The sequence below is a fragment of the Enoplosus armatus genome, chromosome 19, assembly GCF_043641665.1.
Source record: "Enoplosus armatus isolate fEnoArm2 chromosome 19, fEnoArm2.hap1, whole genome shotgun sequence".
Lineage (NCBI taxonomy): Eukaryota > Metazoa > Chordata > Actinopteri > Centrarchiformes > Enoplosidae > Enoplosus > Enoplosus armatus.
Window position 1 is genome coordinate 4,506,756 of NC_092198.1, and position 22,955 is coordinate 4,529,710.

A 22,955-nucleotide genomic window follows, 5' to 3' on the forward strand; every position below is an offset into this window, starting at 1 on the left:
AATAACAAGATTAAAAACAACAACAGCAATCAGAGGAACCTCCACTCTAATGTGAAAGACTACAGGGTCCACTTTAATTATTCAAAGTCTTGTCTCAATTATTCATTGGGATTTTAAACCCACTCAATATGGGCTAATTTTCAGCACAACCATTCCTCACCAACCTCTGCTGCGCAATTTAGAACCCGTCTAATATGCATCAGCCAATTGACATCTGAACAGTACAATCTGTCTGTTTCTCTGCATTAACCAACAGGCAAGATGCAAAGTTTACACCACAGGCTGTCCAATTTCCCCATGAGGAGCATTAAATTTTCATCATATATCAGGCAGAGAGTAAAATGCAGCGCCTAGCAAATCAAGAATGGAAAAAGGTCTGGTGTGAGTGAGCCTGTGTTAGTCTTTATTGCTTGTGATTCATTTTTTAGTAACGACAGGTTTAATAATCATGTTAGGGAAGAAAAAAAGCTATCAAAATGGCTGGCAACTGTCCAGCACAGTTTGGATGCCTTACAGACAAATTCATACGCAAGGATTCTCGCTCAGGGAAGGATTGCCTGCTTCACACGTTCATGTTGTGTTTGAAAATGGGAGCTAAGTAGGAAACCTCAAACATTTTAGCTACTTTTTTTGTTTTAAAACTGTGAAACAACGCTGAATGTATTAGGCTTCTCTATCTCAACATTTTAAGACCTGTTTTACCTTTGTAGGACTGTATACGGAACAACAAAACACCCCCTCTCCTACACTGGCTGTCCATGTGCTGGGAGTTGGCTTGTGTTTTAATCACTAAAATGCTCCTGTCAGTGTCGCCCTGTATCTGTGCTGAACACCTTGGCAGGGGCAGACAGCTGGAGAAGGCAGTTTCTCTGATGCTCACAAACACTACTGGCCCGGTTAACCCCTTCCTGCACTGTGACAAGATCAATGAAATGAAACAAATTTCTTCCTCCCAGAAAATTCCTATATCAGCATTCTGTATGCATGATTCAGCCGTCAGGACTTCAGGCACTAAAAAGACATATAATAAGCACATACGCAGCTATACAGAACATCAACATGAGCATACTCAACACATATACAATTGTTTACATAAAACAGGTGTGTGGTCAAACCACACCTTCTGACTAGCCCAAGAAATTATGCTGCAGTGACATTACTGCAGGACAATATTTGTGTGTGTCCTAAAATCCTAAAATAGCAGAAGATACATTATCATGGAAAATTGTGAAGGTTCATCACAGGTACCTACAAACTGGAAGTCACCAAAGGCAGTCGGTAACAAATTTAAGTGATAGAGAATTGTATTGAAAAATCCAATGAATTGTAATTGAAATAACTGGATTATTTGTCAGGAGCACTACTACTTCACTAAATCACCTGTTTATTTACCAACCTGCTTATCATCAATGCTACTTTTCTTTTGCCCCTACTGCCAGTACTGACTGTTATCCACAACTGTATGAGTAAGGCGACAGCGGATTTTCTAAATCTCTTTACATGGAAGAAAAATCAATGCTAATCCATCTGTTTCTAATCCTCACAGGCTTCACCTTGTCAATTATGATCACTTGGCCCAGAGATATGTTCAAGGGGGAACGAGGCTCACCCGTATAATCCTACAGTGTATGTGCACAGTGCATAGTGGAACAATAGAAACAGTGGAGTCAGAATGATGGATGAGGAGCCAGCAGGGGTTAATGAATACTGATCGATGCTATGCCAACCCAGCTATATACTGAACACCGCCTCCATTATAGCCTCTGGTGCCAGAAAGCCCTGTTGACTGTTTGCTTCGCTGAGATTACAATCAATTGTATCACCTATGCATTTCTTACCCCTGACGTCTTACTAGGGCACCTTGAGCACAAGCTAAAATCACTGTGGCTCTGTATGCTACTGGAAATGCTCCGTGAAACACGGAGGACCTGAATTCACTTCAGCTTTGGCCTTTATTGAATGTCATTCCCCTTTTTCCCCAAATTAGTCCTGTCCTCTTTTGTATATCGTACTTGATAGATAGAGATTGATAGAATGGTACACTTTAACCTTTAGGCAAATCATATTGTACTCATTGCTGAGATCTGAAAATGTGTGACTAAAAAGTAGTCAGATGTGGCAAGAAACACAAGCTTTCAGACAATCATACAGGTTTTAAACAACCCACTAGGTTGCCAAATTTACTAGGAAGAGAAAGACAAGATGTACAGTTAAATGTGAACATCACATCACAGTATACAGATTGATTTACCTAGCAAGTAGCTAACAATCTAAGCAGGATGATGCCTACAAAGCTCAAACTGATTGAAGTTGTAAAAAACACAAAAACAGCTGTCAAATGGGCACAATATCACACCTTTGAATTGCTGAATAAATTAGAGACGTGACTTCAGAAACCAGGATACTTCATTGTCTGATGAATACAATGTTTTCCTAAATATTACAAAAGATGGCCAAAACTATAAAAAATAAGACTGCAGTTTCAATAAACCAGAATTGTCCTTAACCAAAGCTAGGAGCTCTGAAATCATTTACTGTCACTATTAACTCAACTTTGTAGTTTTATCTGAACATCAGAGTTAACAGAATTATTATTCCCTATAAATAGGTTGAAATTATCCCACAATGCTTTGGAAAATGTAGTGTACAATCGATGGTTACAAACTGAGAGCTAGCTACTGTCATGCATTGCTCAAATAGCTACAAAAAAAAGCCACATTTTGATGGCTGCCAGATATATAAAAAAAAATATATAAAAAATATATATATATTTTTGCCACCTGACACTAAATGGTCCTCCACATGGATTTGCCTATATAGTGTTTAGTAAATATTGAATGAGAATTACTTAGGACACAGCAGGAGACAGTTGTAACAAGAACATTAAGTGGAAAGCCAATTGTACTTCCATCTTTATTTCATTGCTGTTATTAAGACACGAATAATCCAGATGAAGACAGTACAAACTGTGAGTACCCTCCCCAACACAAAGCTTTACTTGCTGTGGTCTGTTCTTGTGTTTCTACTTAATTATTTTGGTCTTAATCTTTATCTATGTCTTTCTTTCTTGACAGTTGGTTTCTTCGTCGTCCCCAGATTCAGGGTCGGAGCCACTGTAAATCACCTTGGTACTGTTTTCCCTGTCGTCAAACTGGCCTCTGTCGGTCTCTGAGACTGTTCTGTCCCGGTCCGGCCGTGTTCACTAGGACGCTGCTGAGCCCAGTTCCGTTGCCCTCTCGCCTGGTTCTGGTTCTGGTGCCCATCCGGGGTCGCTTCCTGCCAGCATTCCCTACTGGGTTCCCCTCACACCGGGCCTGAAAACCTCCTCCTTCTGGTGGTCCAAAGCTCCTTTGCTAACGGTGTAAACACCAGCACTCCCTCTGTGCTCCGAGCTCCCAGTCCAGGCAATGTCAGCTAATAAAACTGCTAGCTGCATGGCTAACTGAGCTGACTGAGCTAACTGGCTAACGGCAGCAGCAGTTACCAGTTAAGTGCCCTATAACGCTATTTGCCAAGCTACTGTAGCTGTCATATTTTGCGGGACCCACGTGTGCGCGGTTTCCATGGGAATGCAGCCGTCAAAGCTTTTGTCATGTTAGTCCGACATCTCCCCAGCCTGTGGAAGTACCTCTGTAGCCTATAGCTATTACTTTGTTGACCAAAACATAGCATTAGGTGACCAAAATACTCACTCAGTGGTGATCTGTGCTCTCTACCCTGCTGGTCTTGGTTGTCGTTTCCAGTTCATCTTTGGGATCCTGAAGAAGGTGTCTAGCACACCTTTGTCCAAATTTGGAGTAAAACTTTAATGCATGGTAACACACACACAGGCTATCTGGGTTGGCATCCCTCCCACATTCCGGCAACAGATTATCTCCGGTAATTATGTAGATCTAGCTCGGCTCCTTCAGCCATCCCTTATCGACACCAGCCAGCCAAAGGAAGTGCAGACTAACCAAGGATTACTGCAGCTACGTCATCCACTACCTTCACAGTCAAAGGACCTCACTTCCACATAATTCACTGTAGCATTCTCCCTTTACCGAGACATAATCTGCTCAGCTTTTCCTGATTGAAGATCCAAGCTGCACAACTAACTTTCAATCATACTCGACATGGCTTTACATTTTGGAGGGACAGGCTTTTACAGCTATAACGGTCTTTGCACTACCAAGGCAGCAGGGCAACTACTCCAGTTTAACCTGGGAACATACTGGGGCGCATTTGACTCTGAACTTTACTGCCACACCTTCGCAGCCCGTCCATTCCTCTCCTGTGAGCTATGTGGCGTCCCCTCCCACCCTGCCACAGCGTGTCATCGCTCCTCTCCACCTTGCTCACGTCCCTCTTCCATATGTAACATCCCAGTATCCCTGCTTAATGCCCGCTGCACCCCCTCCACCCATCATCCCCTAGCCCATCGACCGGGGAAGGCATATTCCATCCCAGGGAGGCAGGATGGTGTGCAACAATTTTAACCACCTCGGCTGCTCCTTCTTCAACCGCTGCTTCCTGCACACCTGCTTCTTCTGCAGAGGTGGAACACCTGCCCCCACAACCCAACTACACCAGCATACTGACTAGCAAAGAACCATGGTACACCTGTTAAGGTAAATGTTCTAGCCACTGCTCTACAAAACCATCAAGATATAGATTCTGTTCACTTTCTCATCAACAGTTTCACACATGGTTTTTATCCAGGCATGAAACACGATCGACACCCTATTGGCCAAGAGGTCAAAGAGGGGTTTTTAGCCATAAATATTATTCATGTCATTGTTTGATATATTTTGTTCAGATATATTATTTAAATGATTTATTTTCATGAATATTGATTTGTTTTGTATTAACATTACACAGGCAGTATGTTTATATTCTATGTTGTGCAGGGACACATTTAGGTGTTGCAAGATTGATAGTCGAACTTGGAAAAGCATGAACTTTTCCTAATCTGCTCATGCCCAGCTCGTAAAGATGGTCATGAGATCATTCTTTATTCAATTGAAGAAATGTAATTGATTTACTTTGGAAAAGAAGAAAATCCTTTGTGCACATTTAAGTAAGCTGACATTTGGAGGGAAGTTTAATTTTCATGGTTCAATTTTTTCCTATGCAAGTTCATTGAAGTGCTCTCTGCTAAATTCAAAAAGCGACTCTTCATTCATTCTTGAAGAAGTGTCAGATGTTCTAAATACAAACAGAACAAGTGAATCTAAAACTACATCATCTACAATTTACAATGTTGTCAAAACGGACAATTGTACCCTGTAAAAGACTCAAAGGGCTATTTTCCTCTAAGAACATTACAGTACCAACAGCTTACATTCTTGACTTCATCCCTGCTAATCAGACACACATCCCGATTTCAGAGACCGCCAAGGCATGGCCTCATTTGGAGCATCTTGCAGAACACATTGCTCAGCAAAGGGAATGTAAAATTGGTCTGCTGATCAGATACAATTGCCCACAAGCTCTAATGCCTAGAAGAGTTATATGTGGGGAGGAAAACCAACTCATTGTGCAGAAAAATTACTTAGGTTGGAGCATAGTGAGTTATGGTGACCCATGCGAGCACTACAGTGGTGCAATTGGGTAAGTCATTGCATCATTGTAAGGCAATGACACGTCAAACCAAACCGTCAGCTCATGAAAGTCAATGGTGCGTGTCCTCTGATGACTTCCAGTTCAGAGTTACTGTCAAAGAACATCCACTGACCAGAAGAGGAGAGCTATCCACAGTAGCTGCCATCTACAACCCATTGGTGTTTGTAGCACCTTTCATTCTCCTGGGAAAGCCAATATGGAGCTCAAAACACAGAATCATAGCTACAGATCTTCAAAACGTGTCTAATGTAGAAGGTTCTATATTCCAGCAAACTTCATGGATGTCAAGAAGTATGAGCTTCACAACTTCTCCATGGCTTGAGTTATCTACAGCTGTGGTAGCAATGTGTTATGCTCTGAAATTAACTCAAAATAGATGGTCTTCAAAGAACTTGGAAAGGCCCAGGTGCTCAACACCAAAGCAAAAGAAGACAGGACATTGCTAGACCACCTGACATAGTTTTCTGACCTGAAAAGAGATGTCAAAGCCAGTGCTCATCTCAAGCACCATGCTAATCAAATCAAGGGTCTCAAACCTACAATAAGTGAAGCCACAAGTGTTGAGGAAAGACAGAAAGCAGAGCTTTTTATGATCAAATTCGCCCAAACAGAAGCATTCAGCAGTGAAATCAAAGGTATAAAGCAATGCAAGGAAGTTAAACCCAAAGACAAAGCAAACAAGCTACACACAATCAACGAAAGCAGCAGTCGTCCTGGATGACGCATGCAAAGCGGAAATTAAAGAGGCTGGACTAAAAGCCTCATGGCAGACCAGCCGTCGAACACTATTCCAGACATTCTTTCTACAATGGAGCAGCTTTCAAGCAGCCAGACTGGGATCTTGGGTCTCGAATCCAACCATTCAAGTTCTCAGTCGCAATCTTAACGTTGGGATGTTATTTCAGTCGTCATTCTCCTCCCCTTCACTGCATCCTGGGCTTACCGCCTCCCAAGATGATTGTGATTGTTTTAAAGAAAAACAAACAAGCCACAGCGTTTTTTCCCCTAGCCCATTACATTTCAACGACTCATGAATATGGTCGTAAATGGACTTGGGGGTTCCTCTTAACTTGCTCCTAGGCACCAAGGCTGCTGAGTTTGGAGATGCTAAGTCTGGAGAGGGGAGGAGTATCAAGTTGTGACAGGTGTGTTTGGTAGGAGGATGGTTTTAGGCCAAGTTTCAGGAGGTGAAGGGTGGAGCTGAGGCCTAGTTATAGATGCACCACACCTGAGCAGGCTGGGCTCAGAAGGCTATAAATCAGGCCTGCAAGATTCTCTCTCCTGGCCTGCTGACTGATTTTGTTTACACCGGCCTACACACACTTTATCGTCTTGTTTTCTTACTTTCCTTAATCAAAACATTTAGTAATATTTTGGTCGTCTATTATATTTGTTAGTAATATAATAGACTTTTGAGCCAGGTTGTGACAATACCAAAACTGCCACAATTATAATGGAAACTCCAACTGGGAGTGTAAATTATGTCAATTTGACATTTTGCCCTCTGCCACGCTGCCAGGACGGCCTCTACATCATATCTGCACCACGGGGCTTTCGCATCTATCAGAGATGCACCAGAGAACCGTGGGGCTTTCTTTCAGCTTTAATGACACTTAAAGCACATTAGGGGCTGTGGTTACATGGGAGGACAATCACTCAAGCAGAGTCGGACCGTCGAAGCACTGAGCCGTAGAGCTCACGGGAGGTCGCAGTTCACCTTGTATGTTAATTAAAATGGCTTCATAATCGTTTATGTGAGTGCTCCCATGGGTGACTGTGGTGTTGTATTTTATGTGATGAACAGATTGATTCCGCAGATTGGTGCATCTGGTTTGAAGTGTCATTATATCCCAAAGTGAGAATAGTGTGACATGCTTATCATCAATATTACATATATTATTCCTAACGGACAAAAATGTCTTGCTGAGGTGCCAAAATCACTTAAAGAGTTATAGTCTCTTAATTAAATTTACAAATTGTGGGATACCTCTTGAAATATGCTGAAATCTAGCTTTCATACTCAAAAATATAGGTATTTACAGTAAAAACGAATGAATGCAGACTTCAGCTCGCTTGTGTTTGTTAATGTAATTGGACAACAAAATATGTGGTGGAAGGGTTTATTGAAAATTTAGCAGTCAAATCTTTCAAAACAGCAAGAAAGAGACAGATCAGGCTGCATATCCAATTCTAACATTTTTTCTGGAGACTAGGGAACCTTTGAAAGCAAAAAGACATAGCACATTCATTTTCTCTAAAATGAAAAATTAAATTAAAGATTAGAGGGAAGAACTGGAATTCCTGGCAAGTTTCTAAGCTCAGTGTCTGAGCTTTCATGAAACAGCACAGACACACTCCACACACACACAAACACACTATCTGTGCTAGTTTGCTACAAGCTAACGTCTGTACAGTCGGTTTGTACACAGAATGCACAGCAAGTCCAGTGGCCAAATTTGTGAGTAATGCCTCGTATTCTGTCTTATGCATAACATAGGCTAGCTTTAAACATATTATTATTAGCAATACCACCATGTAAAAGACTCAAAGCGCAAAATATGGAAATACTAGTAGAAAAAGATAATTAAAATAATAAGTAAAAGTACTCACATGCAGACAAATGTATTATTAGATTATTTTTACTGAGGCATCCATGTGTAAGTCACATTTGACTGTTCTAGTTGGTCATGGTTCTGCTAATTTTAGCTACTGTTGGGTAGTTTATGACTAATACTTTTGTTCAGTGAGATTCTCTTCTTCAAAACATGTTACATGCGAGCTAATTAACATGGCAGTATATGGTTTGATTGATTAGGGCCAATTAATGACAAATGTCCATCTGCAGTCATTTTTCATTCTCTGACTCAGGCGCTCATGTTACCTGCTGACAGGACTGGTAATATGTTTGAGTCAGGGCAGTTCATTACTCATTTTATTTCCATTGTCTTTTCCCTGTGGTCTCAGAGCCACTGTCTTTTTTATGTTCATTTACACTGCCTCATTTTTATTTATAGCTTGATTTTACCCTGGGTAGTTTGACTCAGCACACTTGCTCTTTTTAGCAACGCACTGCTGCTCAGGGCATTAAAATCTAACCTTTTGGTCAAGTGTCCACGGTGGCAGCAGGGTTCAGTGTTTTCAGCAGTTCTTTGAAACCAGATAAATTCTTTAAATTAAAGAAAAAATGACTGACGGAGAGATGGGTACCTGCCAAAGCCACTGAAAGAGTTACAGACAAAATTTCCCAACATTGGCAGGTGGCTGGGGTTAATGTGCAGCCTCGGCTCTGCTGAACGCTTCCACAGTTCTTCATATTCCCATCTCACAGCCTCTTCCTAATTATCTTTCCTCGCAGTATGGAACCCCAGCTTATTATGCTACATGTCTGTATGTCACTGTGAGCGGGAATCAGTGGAGGAGGCATCTCCACTGTTTCTGCCATCTTAAGCAGAATGCAAAATAAAGCCTGGTGCGATGTGGATTATTGCTGAAGCTACAGAATAATGTGTTCCATTGTGATCCTTCCACTGGTGCTGAATTTACATCACAGACAGAACTGAAGGAGGTGTTGTGGTTTCTGTCCCTCTATTATGAATTAGGACATGTGGATATGTTTGTCCTTATCAGTGAAGTAGTCCCAAGCATCATAAAGGTGGTATATTTTGCTTTTTATTTTGCGTAACCACTCAGTTTTAACTGTACTATCATGGGTGTCGGCACTCTCACTGTCCTGGTCTCTTTGTTTCTGCTCTGTGAGCAGACACATGGGTCACTGTCTGACAGACAAACAGACTGACTATTAGCTGTAATTGCCAGAGGATCATTCATCCCAAGTGCATTAGTTCTATTGCTGTTTCCATGCAAAAGGCAGACTCAGGGCAATAGGATGAAAAACCTGACCCAAATCTGTCTTTACATAAGGCCCTGCATGATGGAGATGTTGCTCAGGGAGCAAATAATTAGATTATTCAAATATCATAATGCAGTCAGTCATATTGGCACTGGTTTATAGCTGAGCCGAGGCTTGATTAAAGGCAGAGGGAGCAGAGCTGCAAGATGAGAGGGGGGATATTACACTTACAAGATTCCCTAATTGAGCTGGAATGAAGGCTGTTTAATTGATCTAGGATGCTGCACAGGGTTGCAAGCATTTCTGCATAACAAATTGGGTCAGCATGAATGTCTCAAGTCGCCAAATAACAGGAAAAAAATTGAGTAAAATTGTGACAAAGTGGTGAAAATGATGGATGCATGTATGAATGATGGAGCAGGAGCTGAAGATATAGGTGCGCACGTGTCCTGTTGAGGAAAATATCTGCCAAAAAATGATCCTGCAATGTTTAACAGTGTAAAAGATACATTTGAAATGAATGAATGCTGAGGGTTGTGGGCTATGTAGCACAAATATCACACCTGCCCGTCCAATATGCACACATCCACGGTGATCAGACCATCTGCTGGTTATTAAACACAAGGAAAGGATACTCAAAATATACCAATTCTAAGGTACTTACATGCCATATTGCAAAGAAGATCAGGGACACACAGAGGACCAGAGACAGCATGTAGCAGAAGGCAGCAAAAGTGAACATAATTGAAAGGGGAAACGGTGGATAATCTCCCAAAGAAGCACGATCCTGTTGACAAACATCTAAAACAAAAAGAAGAAAAAAAAGGGGGCAACCAGGAAGAAAGTTCTCACGGTGCCATGAGAAGCCGATGCGGTGCCGGCACCATGACTTCGCCCCTCACACCGTTTGCAACAAATTGTTGCAGGAAACCTCTCCAGATGATCAGCCGTGCGTCCACCCAGCAGCGGTGATGTGACTCTGAAGTCAAAGCTGGTCTCAAATCTGTGCTCTTGGCATGATCAGCGATCAGTGTCCACAGATAGGAGTGGAAACTAATATGAGGAGGTTATGCGCAAAACCATCCGGGAGAGGTGAATTTGAAAGTAATCCATTCAGCAGCGGCAGAAGGAGCTCTGCTGTATCTGTGCTGTCACGGTGTTATGAGAGGAGCTCCGCGTCACATCATGCACAAGGCGTTAATAGATGCTGTGTTCCTCTCTCTCCCTCACAAGCCTCTCACACAGCGCAGCAGCGAGCGCAGGACGGCGCGCGGACAGGTGGGTTTAAAGCAGCTCGTGTGTGCGTGAAGCACAGGGGCCACTCTCAATGTTTTCACCGTTTGATGCCAAATCATGTGGAGCATTTGGAACTTGCGCATGGTTCTGGGGTGACTGATTGGTTCCCCTCTTAGAAAGACGACTTCATTTTTGTGACTGCTGGGGTGTGAAACCAATTCAGTACCATTCGATTTGCTGTGTTCACCTGCAAGACATGATTAGATTGACCACTTAATGCAAAATACTGAACGTGCTTCAGGCAGAAAGCATAAAGTCCAGAATTACTGAAATATTTATTGTCTTACGCTCGAAATGATTTATACTTCCAAAACCTGAAACCATCTGCTTGGATTGAGGCATGCAGTATAAACTATGAGACTGGCGCCACCGCCTGACGCTTTTAGAAATTGCCTGTGATTGCAAGTGCCGTAAAACAATCATCAAACATCCAGAGGCTTCATGCTGTGTCTCGAACCTTAATACTGCTTTGCAAAATAGTTAATACCCTTTAAGTTAATTGATTATCCTCGTGAGCTGTAGTGTAGTCAGTGTGTGTTGCACTATTACTGTACCGTGTAAACTTCCTGCAAATATATTATATATAGTAATATATTTTTACATCAAGTGTACCATTATGTATTATATAATGTCGCATATTAATGTATAATAATATCAATTATTAATTCTTATTTTTAGGAAATTGCACATCTTGGAAGGATAAGTCTATGTTTGTCTGCAAGCATGATGGCAATAAAGTTGAAGTGAATTGAATATGGCACTGTAATAATAATTATGATAGGATGATTTAATTATTTATTTGTTTATGGGGCGCTGCTGCTTTCCAGAGGCATGAAAATAAAATGACAACATGTAGGAGCCTTTGAAACGTCTTCCACAGCCTTCAGTCCTGTGTTGTCCTCAGAGACACGTGTGGTCTTGAGCTACATAAACAAAACGGACTTGACTTGAATGCCGCTCGTTATGAATGTAGACAGATGCTGACAGATTATTACAGATGGCAGCCTGCCTGGTCGATATAACAATGGAGAAATGCTGTAAACAGACCGTTTTAAGATAAAAAAAAAAAAAAAAAAGTTATCTGAAAAATGTCCGACGCCTCGGTGCGAGTTTTATTTTGAAAGTTGTGTCATAAACGGATTTCAGATATTTATTCTGCCTAACTTGACGCTTGCACCTTGTCGCCTAGCAACAGCTTGTGATAGCCACGGCTGATACTTTTGGCCACACTGCTGCGTTATTATTTTCAACATTAAACGCAGATTATTGGTGATAAAAACAATAGAAAAATATATGAGCAATGGGGTGATTTATGACATATTCCTCATACTGACAAGTTGCAGAAGTAATGTTAAGCACATTGGACACCGGACGACCTCAGGAGCCCACAAATTATTCCCTAGTGAGAGATGATTTTCTGAATGTTACTGGACTTTATGACTTCATAGTAATGGAAGGATAATATGGCAACTATTAGGTGCAATACTTATACTGAGTTACAGTGAAATTAACTGGATAAACGGTCTGTGCACCCTTTTGAAGCTTTTAAAGGTACATTGATGCTGCTGTGCTGACTTACAGGTGTTTTATTTATTCATAAATCTGCCATCACAGGAAACCTCTATACACTCTTACGCGTAAAGTGATAATTAACTAAATAAATGGGGATACTGGAACAGTGAAAACCAAACAGTAAAAGGCCATTTGCAGGTCATTGCATCATTTATGCATTCCCACTTTTCTCCACAGCGTGACTCAATAAAATAAAAAAGGACAGCCATCTTACTCCTTTCAGGACATCTTCATGTGAGTTTGTAGTCTGACACTTGCCATTCAGCCCTCCTGTGATGTTACAGAAAATTGCTGCAGTGCAGCTTTTCATTCTCAAGCAGCTGAGATTGTTTTCGACCTCATCACACACACACACACACACACACACACACACACACAAACACTTCTGCTAAGTCACTCCAGGACCCGTCCTTGTTTCTGTAACACTTAACCACACACTGTCACTGTGTTATTCTTCCCAAACACATGGTGATATGACAGCACCAACGGCCACTTTGTGAGGCATCAAGACGTTGTTGTCAGTGTCAGGGAGGCCTGTGAGGAGGAGAGGAGGACAGGTATAAACAGAGTCCGCACGGCAACTAGTGATGCAGTGGATTAAGGATACTGCTGCATCATTGCTCAATTTTTTCTGACATTGTTTTCAGACCATTAGACGTATTCAGTTGCCTACATGTATACGAAAAAGTCTAACATAATCTTCAAACTAACCTGATTATAACATTATTCTTAATATAATTTTTACTGAGTGAATCAGTAGTTTTAGCATTGGATCTCTCCTTGCTGGGGCCTTAAAGTGCCAATGTCAGCTGTGGCATGATATGCAATGTGAGTACAAATCTTTGTAGTGAGTACAAATCTTTGAACCGAACTGAACAAAACGACTTGAATCAATCAATCAATCAGTCAATTTATATGTCACATGCAATCATACAAGGTACAATAACAGCGAAATACAATGGGCAGTGACTATATTTAGGATCTTAGTGGCTTGTGGCTAGTGGCTAGCTAGCTAGTAGCCTAGTGGCTACCATCTCCACCGAGGACCCGTTGATATTAAAAGGGGTGGAGTTCCTTCATCCCACTATCAGCTCCTTAGTCTTGCTGACGGTCAGGAGTAGGTTGTTGACCTGACATCAGCGGGTCAGGTCCTCTACTTCCTTCAGGTAGGCCTTTTCATTGTTATCTGTGATCAAGCCCCCCCTCACCATCTGGGGTCTCCACGGATCCACATCCACCACAGACTCAGTGAATCCATTGATGTCATCGGTGACGTCGGTGGTGGGTCCTGGAACATGCTCCAGACTGCGTCATGTAGCGCAGACTGCATGGCGGCCTCTGATTGGCCTGGACATTTCCTGATGTAACTCAGCAAGACCGCCGCATGGTCGCTCTTCCTGAACACGAGCAGCAGTTCCCCTCTGTAGCCGTTTTTGAGTGGCATGTAGCAGTGATCCAGAGTGTTTATTCCCCTTGTGGCGCAGTCAGTATGTTGATGGATGTCGGGCATAACCTTATTAAGGTTAGCAGGGATTGGGGCATTTGGTTGCTCTGTCGCTCAGCAGAGATTCAGACAAAAGCGATCGAGTCAGATCCAAACAGTACATTACATGTAAAGTCATCACTGATCAATAAGACACTGAGTTGAAAATGGAAGAAGAACAGTGCAGTCATTTGTTTCTTTATTTTCAGGGGATACTGATTTATTTGGATATATATTTAATGAACTGACACTGTTCTTGCAAACAGCAACAAACATCTTTGTAAGTAACAAAGAAAAAGCAAGCGCATTTGACCACTAGTTCAGTTCAATACATTTAAAGTCCCCCTTTAATAATATGTGGTTACAGCAATAGTTACAGCAGAGCCACCCTTAGTGCTGTGCTGGTTGTTTCTGTCATCTGGACAGATCGATGTTGTGATAATGATTTAATCAATAAGCCCCAAGGATCTCAAACCAACCAAATAAAACTGAATCACTGATTCTATCTTGGATACTATGCTGATGCTTGTACTGAGTCAGCAGTTCTGGCTGTATCAGCTGCCTGTATGGTAAAATGTTCCATGGCTTTTTGTATAATCTATAATTTATTAAATTGATTAATAATAACTACAAACAAATATCCACTGACATATGACGGCCTATTGGTGCCATTGTAGGTAAAAATGATTTACTTCTCATCTTCATCGTGAGGATCTGCTGCGTATGGTTGGACTGTTGATAATCTCGCTGCCAGAGTGGCAGGAGTGTTGGGATTTTCGAACTGAACTGAAGAGAGGGGATGAAATGCAGAAAAGGCCCCGGGGTTGGAACTGAATGGTAGGGACTCAGCCTTGATGCGTGGTATGCACTGGAATGCCCTCATTGTTCCAATTTTGAAACTGTATGTTTCACTTACACAGGTCCTCATACAATGACACGCTCTTTGGCTTTGGCAGGTTAGCCAGGCATGCCGATGGTTAGAGCACGTTTTCTCCATGTATTAAACTTTTACTCTTGTAACTTTTGTGTTGGAAAGGCTAAAAAAAATTAAGCCACACCCCAAATTCTGTATATCAAATATCCCTCTTACTACAGCCCCGTACACACCACTTGACAGGCCTGCCGTGCCTAGTTACAGTTGCTAAGGTATGATTGGGCAATTCTACAGTGATATGTGTCGTTTATCCTTGTGCCAAATCCTTGGATGCTCATGGTGTTGGACAAGTAGACAGTCCTGCTCAACGCCACAGTTGCCCAGCATGTGTCATCTGCTCTGTACTGCTGATATCTTAAAGATAATCCTTTGTGATTTTTTTGACTGAGCATCCCATTGTTCTTAATGAATGTCAGAGCGCTGAATTTCTCACTATCCATAAGGTCACCCCTTTAAATGTCAACAGGCAGAGGGAGAATGCAGGAGATAAAAGTGATAAGAAAGATAAAGTGAGACAGAGTTTTTTATTGAGCATGGAGAAGCAGACACCTGAAAGAAAGAACATGCATTTTAGATTTTACCTGTCGTCCAGGTGATATGTGAAAACTTTTCCATAAAAGCGTGAAACTTTGTACACTTGTACAGCCATTTTACTCGCCATAACCGAATTATGTATTATGCATCATATCTCCTGAACCAAACATGATAATACAGAAAAGATGAACTCTAGGATTACAATGATACCACATCATAAACAACATGCATGCAACAGACATGATATTATAAAGTTTAGCCTAGCTTCTCAGATACTGTGATTTCCTTCTCACGTCACTGAATTCAGCATTAACTATTCATTCATCAGTTTACGATGTTGCATATGGAATCTCTGTAATCATTGACCATCAAAACATGGGGGTAGACATTACCTTTGCTGTGTTATCATGTTTGGTTCAGGAGATATGATGCAAAATATATAGTTGTTTTTTTTGCAATGGCTCCATTTCTTAAAATGCTCAGGACCCCAAACTGTACTTGTATACCAAGTTTCATGCTTTTATGAAAAAGTAAACATAGCACATAAAATTTGACACACAGGGTAGTCCAGTCTGCACAAACTTAAATTTCAAATATTTGATTTTCCCAAAATGAGGCAGGAAATCCTGAAGTGTATGTGGTGTGACTCACCAACTCACCAAAATACAAAAATGGCCGCCTTCTAGGCCTGCCAATTAGGGCTTCTAAGTTGTGAAGTCATACTGCTATATAAAGTAAAAATGAGGCACATGTACTGTATATAGCACAGTCTGTGTATCTGTAACAACAGAAACACATACATGGTTGAGACACGTACACATGCACATCCATTCCTCCAAACTCTCCTGAAGATTTGCATGTAATTAGAGGTTGTGCGAGGGTACAGTGGCAATCAGGTACAGAGTCTGGGCCTGCTAGATAAGCTAATATGCAACCACCTTGCTGCCTTCCCATTCATACCCCCACCACCACAGGCACCAGCAAACTCCAGCTGGGGACTGAGATGGAAAGTGCTTTTGCATGTAAGTGTTTTTTTGGGGGGAGCGTGTGTGTGTGTGTGTGTGTGTGTGTGTGTGTGTGTGTGTGTGTACTAGGGTTTGCCTCATTAGATTTTCAAGGGAATATATCCACTCCTGTATTACAACTGCCTGCAAACCATGCAGCGTCGGGCATGTAGAGCAGTTTATACTAGGGCAGCGCTGGGTTTTTATCAAATTTAATGGTGTGATATAGCTAATTTGATAGCTTTGTCTATTTTGGACCCTCCCGTTCGTCGTTCTCTCAAAGGTCAGAACAGTTGATAGTTTGCACTTGGTCACCTTTTCACCGAAGTTGAACTCTAAACGAACGCTCTACCTGGATTTATAAGGCCCCCATTAGCAAACCAAGTTATTATGTCAATTTTACTGACATGAATTGATTTCAGTCTGAAATTCTGCTATTTTAAATGCTGGTGTGGCTGAGACAGGTGGCCCCCGTTGGCCACTAGTCAACGTTGGTACCACTATGTAACCACAAGAGACAAACACTCATCTGACATCATCTGAAATTTGACTTATTGTGTTATGATGGGTCTCCCCAATTTTTAATCCTAATATTGAACAGAAACCTGCAATAGCCAGTGAGAGCGAGCTGACCGGGAAGCGTCACCAACCGCGACCGCAACCAAACTTTTTTTAAGCTAACCAGTTAAAATGAATATTTTGCAGTCACTTATAGACAAAACACATTAGGAGAACCTCTGCTACTGGTGCATTACATACTGTTTTCACAAGTTACAAATTATTATCATTATTATTTAGTTTTATCAACAAAAAACTGGTTGCTGCAGGAAAGTCGACACCATGCTGCTCAAAGAATGACACTCCAATAAATGTGACGTATTCCGGTGTGTCCTCCTCAGTGTGTGTGCATGTGTTGCCACCTGCTGGTGTATAACTGTACCTCACATTTGTGGATTTTGACGAATTGGACAAAAATCTGCAAACAAATAGGAGGGAAGTCGCAAATGTCACATGACCTACAAACCAATAAGAAATTCATAAATTTGCAAAACCCATTTCATGTGTACAAATGGATCCATAAATGCGTAAATATGACTTTACATGTACTTTTGTGGTGAAACTATTGACATTTGTAAAACCTGTATCATTTTTATGTGAAATTAAAATACGTGTTTAATTGAACACACACATGCACATCAATAAACACTGCTGCAACATCAAAAGTCTCCACACTCTTCTTATTTGTTTACTTCAGTGGTGGCAATTTGAGACTTAATAAGCGAAAAGTCAGTAAGTTCTTTGCCTTATGTACACAACCTACAATTGGCGCCTAGGACTCTGAAGCCATAAGCATAACAGAACCCCTCATATGTGTTTCTATTGGGTATTGGATTCTAAACAAGAAACTATGCTTACTTAATTAACATAACTCACATTGTATGTCCCTCCAGGTCACATTCAGTGCATGTCGCATGAAGAGACAGAATATCAATGTGGAGTCTGGGGAAGAAGTGCAGCCTATCTTCCACAACCTCGGTCTCCTGGGGGACGGAGACAGCCTCGCCTTATCAGGACAGCTGCACTCGACCAATCATCCTTGGCTGCTCAACTATTGCTCTGAAAGAGACAGGCCGATGACCTACTGCTTTTAGGTTTACAAATGACCCAAATGTGACCTGGGGACCCACTCATATTACCTTTTAGCCTACAGAAGGAAAATTCTTTCATAATAAGTATGTCGAAGTGATTAGTAAGAGAGATGAATGGGGTATCTACTGCTTTCAGTGTATTTCTGCATTATACATGCATATAGATGAGTCCAATTTGTTACATGTTTGCCAAACTTACAATTTCTGACATAGAATTCTGCTAAAAATAAAATGAAATGTAAAAGTAGACATTTAAAAGTCCCATGTTGTAGAAAGTGAGATTTCCTTTTTTTATTATAAAGCAGGTCCAGGTGCTATATGAATACTGTGAAGGTATCAAAACACTGAGTCCACAGGGAAATGCACACAGCCTGTATTCAGAAACTGTGCCTTTCAACGAGCCGTCTGGACCTCCGTGAGGCTGAGACTGATGCAGAACATGTGGGGAAGTTGTCTTATTCACATGCTGTGTGTTCTCAGCTGGCTTGCTAACGTTAGCCATGGGTATGACTAGGAATCATTTCAGAGTTGGAGGGAGTGTGAACCCGACAGGACTTCAGCTAGCTGTTGATGCTCAGTAAATACCTCAAAAATGTCGGCTGGCAGCTTGTTAAACAATAATGCTTTCTATTTCAATCAATCAAGTTTATTTGTCACATGTAATCAAATAAAGTTTGGAACATTTGACAGAGCTGGGCTGATGTGACTGGTGATTAAAGTAACTACTTTTGTTATTGAGTAACAAGTTAAGTACTATAATTACTTTTTCAGTGAGTAATGAGTAATTGATTTTTCAAGCAACACTGTCTTTTCAGAGTTCTGGCATTTCAGGTTCAGGTTTTTTATGCTCAAGTTGAAAATGCGAATAAAAACTAGGGAGGTCGATGCAAACACACCTATAAAGAGAGAGTTAACATACAACTTGTCAAATGTGTTGTGCCATAATTTCATCATTACATATAAATGAATGTTTTGTCTCAAGGACTCGTGGAAGTGTAGTTTCACTGGTTCATAGCAGAGCCCAGTGACCTAAATGTATCCTAATGTGATCAGCAACCTGTTTGATTACACTGATTCTATTTACCCTGCTTGATTTTAAGAGCAGGAGAGGATCCCTAAAGGCAACTGTATGAATCTGCTGATTCATAAATGTGCTTTTGAATTAAACAAACTACTTCATATACTTTATACTATATATCTTTCCTTATCTATCTCTATCCCTAAATTTGAACATGTAAAATGTAGCCCAGCCAAGATGTTGCTTTTCACCTAGTGTTCACTAGTTAATAACTAATAATAATAAGAAGAAGAAGAATTTCCCAGAGGTAATATTCAGCCTCACCACTAGATGACAGTCTTTAATTTCCTTCCTCTCATGCTTGATGGATTTATCATAACATTTTGTCCTCTCAGCATTCTGCCTATTAGCTGTCTCTAATAGGCTCTTCAGCTGTCCAGAATGGAGGATGTAGAGAGACAAACTGCCACATATTACTACAGATGCAGATACAGAGCATACATACACATTTGTACTGTACAGTGCCACAAGCACATGTGCACAAAGCCAACAAAGGATTCCTCGCTACTGTATGTTTAATATAAATCACCAATCGATATACTGCTGTCTGAAGCAGCAGTTCTCATCCTTTTTGGCTCTTACTGCCTGTATAGAATTGATGCCAAATGGTTCCCCACTCCATTGAGGGGCAGAAATGTGTGGAAAAGTGACCTTTGACACCAAAGCAGAGTTTTGTGTTTCCCTTTCAGTTTATTTTTCCTCTGCTTTTATGGGAAAGAAAAAAGCATTCAAAATATTCATTATTTCATTTCTTTTTATATATAGAAAAATCAAACACATTATATCGTACTAATGTAAAGACAATAACATTTTATTTTACAGGTCCCATACTTTCCCAATAATTTCCTAGAAAGGAACAGTCATTTTTAAATAATATAATAGGAACATTCCTGTAAATGACCATATCATTTAGGGTTAGGGTTAATATCCAATATGGGTCAAGTTTCAAAAATGCTTGGCGGATCGAGTCTCTAATGAGAGACTCTTCCTACTTGGTCACTCAGATTCCACACCTCTAGTTTTAAATCTGTAAAAATCTGAACTCTACGAACCCAAGCTGAGATTCACAACAAATTCTTAACCCAAGCTCCACTTGCAAGATTCCTCCACAGCCTTCAGCCCCAGGTTTATGGCCTTCATCAGCCAATAAAGTTTGCTCTGTTATTATTGAGATGGACAGTGTCATGTGACACCATTCCACCTATTACACCCACATGTTATGTTATTATATAACTGAATCATCTCCATGACAACTGTGCAATTCCATCTATTGATGAAGGCCACCAGATTTAAAAGAAATGTATTAAGTGGACTTTACAAAATAACCTTTAAGCTCATTCATCAGGGTTATTTTCTCGGGCTTTAGAAAGCTCCTCCAGAGCCATCAGTGGTGGATGAAGTGTTCAGATCCTTTACTTCAGTAAAAGTATCATCGCTACATGACACAATCTGGAGCAGGGTCCTCACGTCAATGTAATTTCGTTTGTTAAACAACAGAATCAACTGTACCCAAAACAGTTAAAGCGTAGCTGATTTCTATTTTGGAAAGCGGAAGTAATAATCATACACAATCATTATGCCCCCCCTGGTCGCCCTGCCTTATGAAAGAAAGAACAAACTTTTAAAGTAGGCCTTGCTAAAAAAGTTGCTTATTTTTCGCCTCAAATCAGAAACAGATTTTGAAGGACTGCTAAGGTAACGTTAATGACAATCAACCGCCAGCGCTTTGCATTATGGGACACAGTGTGCGAGGTAGACTGGTCCGATTCATCCCGGTGTTTTTGACATACTGCATATTTTGCTTTTGTTTGCATACTACATGCTCAGTTCACCCTGGTCATCTCCAATCATCTGGTTACTCCCTGGATTTACAATAAACCATGTTGAACTGTGACTAACCTTGTTGAGTCTTGCGTTTGGGTCCAAAGAACCTTGCGATAACGACACACACTGCAACCTACAATTTAGGGCTGCAGTCTGGTAACATAGACAATTAATAGAACTGTGAATATAGCAGGGTGAGTCACACCTGCAGATGTACACTGACACATCATGCTGCAATATTCTGGTTTTTGCACCATGTGATCCCTGTGGTTGTGCTGTGCATTGCTGTGGCTCCTCTGTATCACCTGCAGCATTGCTGTTTGTACACAATGTGACAGACTATAGAGAACTCGATTAGGGCCCTGGCAGAGAGCAGTGATCTGCTGAAGTGTTGCCTGAGTGAGCGAGCTTTGCTGCAAAGTCACAGCATCCCCTCTCTCTAGCAGAGAGAATCAGAGAGAGACACAGAGACATGCAGCACAATTTGTTGCATCCATCTGAATATCTATCGCTTTGGCTATATCTGTTCAAAGCTTGGTCATATATCTCATCAAGCATCTATCCAGTTTTGTTGCTGGCAGTGAGTTTGTGCGCCTTCGGGGTTGTCGCTGTGAAGACGAGGCGTAGCACAGTGCCTTTCTGAAAGTGCCAGCTAGCATCAGGGCCTATCTGTTGTAGCGTGATAAGGGCGGTGATGATGAATAATTCTACATCTTTCACAAAAGAACTGACTCCAATTTTACTTCTTTCATTGAGAAAGTAATGAACCTTCCCTGAAGCGTTGTCCACATGGCCCCCGGGTGATTCCTCTACTTCAGTTTGTACCAATATGTATTTAGACCTATACTACGGTACTTGGTACCTCCATGTGAGGTATCACTACACTGTGTAGGGTACAGAGACAGAAAACTCTTTACGGGTTATGAGACTCATGAAGGGTCACAGGGAGAGGGGAGGGGGCTACATGCTGGAGCCTGTGTTAGATTTTCTCTGATTTTTTTGCATTTTTGTGCTCATCGTCTTTCTCCTCCCTATCCCTCCTTTTACATCCCCCGCTCTTGTCTGTATCACTTATCATTTCACTGAGAGTCTCTCCTGCCATGAAATCAGACGCCTCTGGACTTTTTTAAATTCAACTTAAGACAGCAGCAAAGTCAGCATCCTTTACATCAGCATGTCAGATAGAGCCCTCAGAGCCAGCACTGCCACCAGAAAAGAGGAGGAAAGCAGACAGTATAAGGCCCACTTCAATATAGCTTGAAATCTGTCCAAGAGTTCACCTTGATGTAAATGTACAGCTAATCAATACACAATATATAAGCAGTTACAATAGGCTTGGCAAACTGCCCCTTTGAAGGCACACCAGGGAATTGGGTTAATTTATTTAAGAGCTCCTTTGCTGCTGGTTGTGCTGCTTTAGTCTTGTTAGAGAAAAAAAGGTTTACATTGTCTTCTTTTCCCTCCCTTTTTCTCTATGTTTCACTACCCCCGCCCCCCCAGCCCACTGTCTTTCACTAATTTGTTCGGGCCGGTATCTTTTCTGCAGGCGAGGGCTGCCGGTGCATGTTTGACTTTGACTCACCTTTCTAATTTGACTCGGTTCCTTTTGTTAAGTGGTATCAGGGGTGTTTATTCAGCTTCTGAGACTGCAACACCGAGCTAAAGGGCAAAAGGACACCAGTTACTCAGGACCCATTCTGCTAATGAAGACAGATTAGTCAAGCAACAATGTCCACACACACACACACACACACACACACACACACGCACCTCTCTTGTATTGACTCTTTAAATTACAGTGTGATTTTTGTTTACTATGTTTATTCACTGAAGAAAATAATGTAGCTGATTAGTTTATGAATATGATGATGATGTGAAGCCTGATTTTAGAGACAACTGAAGGTGACATATGATGTATTAGATGAGTAATTGTCTTTATGTCCTCATCTACCTTATGTTTTTCTGGACTGTATATGGTTGCTGGTGAAGTGAGCTTTGTATATATGATGGGATAAAAATTCCCATTCATGAGTTTATGGTATAAGATGTTGTATGAAGTGTATAAGAAAATATGTCTCTCTGACCTAGTCCCCTGATTTTCTGTTTCCTCAAGGTGTTTCATAAACA

General features: G+C 41.2%; 1 protein-coding gene across 1 annotated transcript in view; it reads right to left on the minus strand.

The window, feature by feature from the left end:
* cnih3 (cornichon family AMPA receptor auxiliary protein 3) overlaps positions 1 to 10,196 on the minus strand; it is a 55,290-nt gene extending 45,094 nt beyond the window's left edge. The window contains exon 1 of the mRNA XM_070926026.1: positions 10,119 to 10,196. Within this exon, the coding sequence (XP_070782127.1) occupies positions 10,119 to 10,196 (78 nt within the window). The remainder of the gene's footprint in view (positions 1 to 10,118) is intronic.
* Positions 10,197 to 22,955: the final 12,759 nt, after the last annotated feature.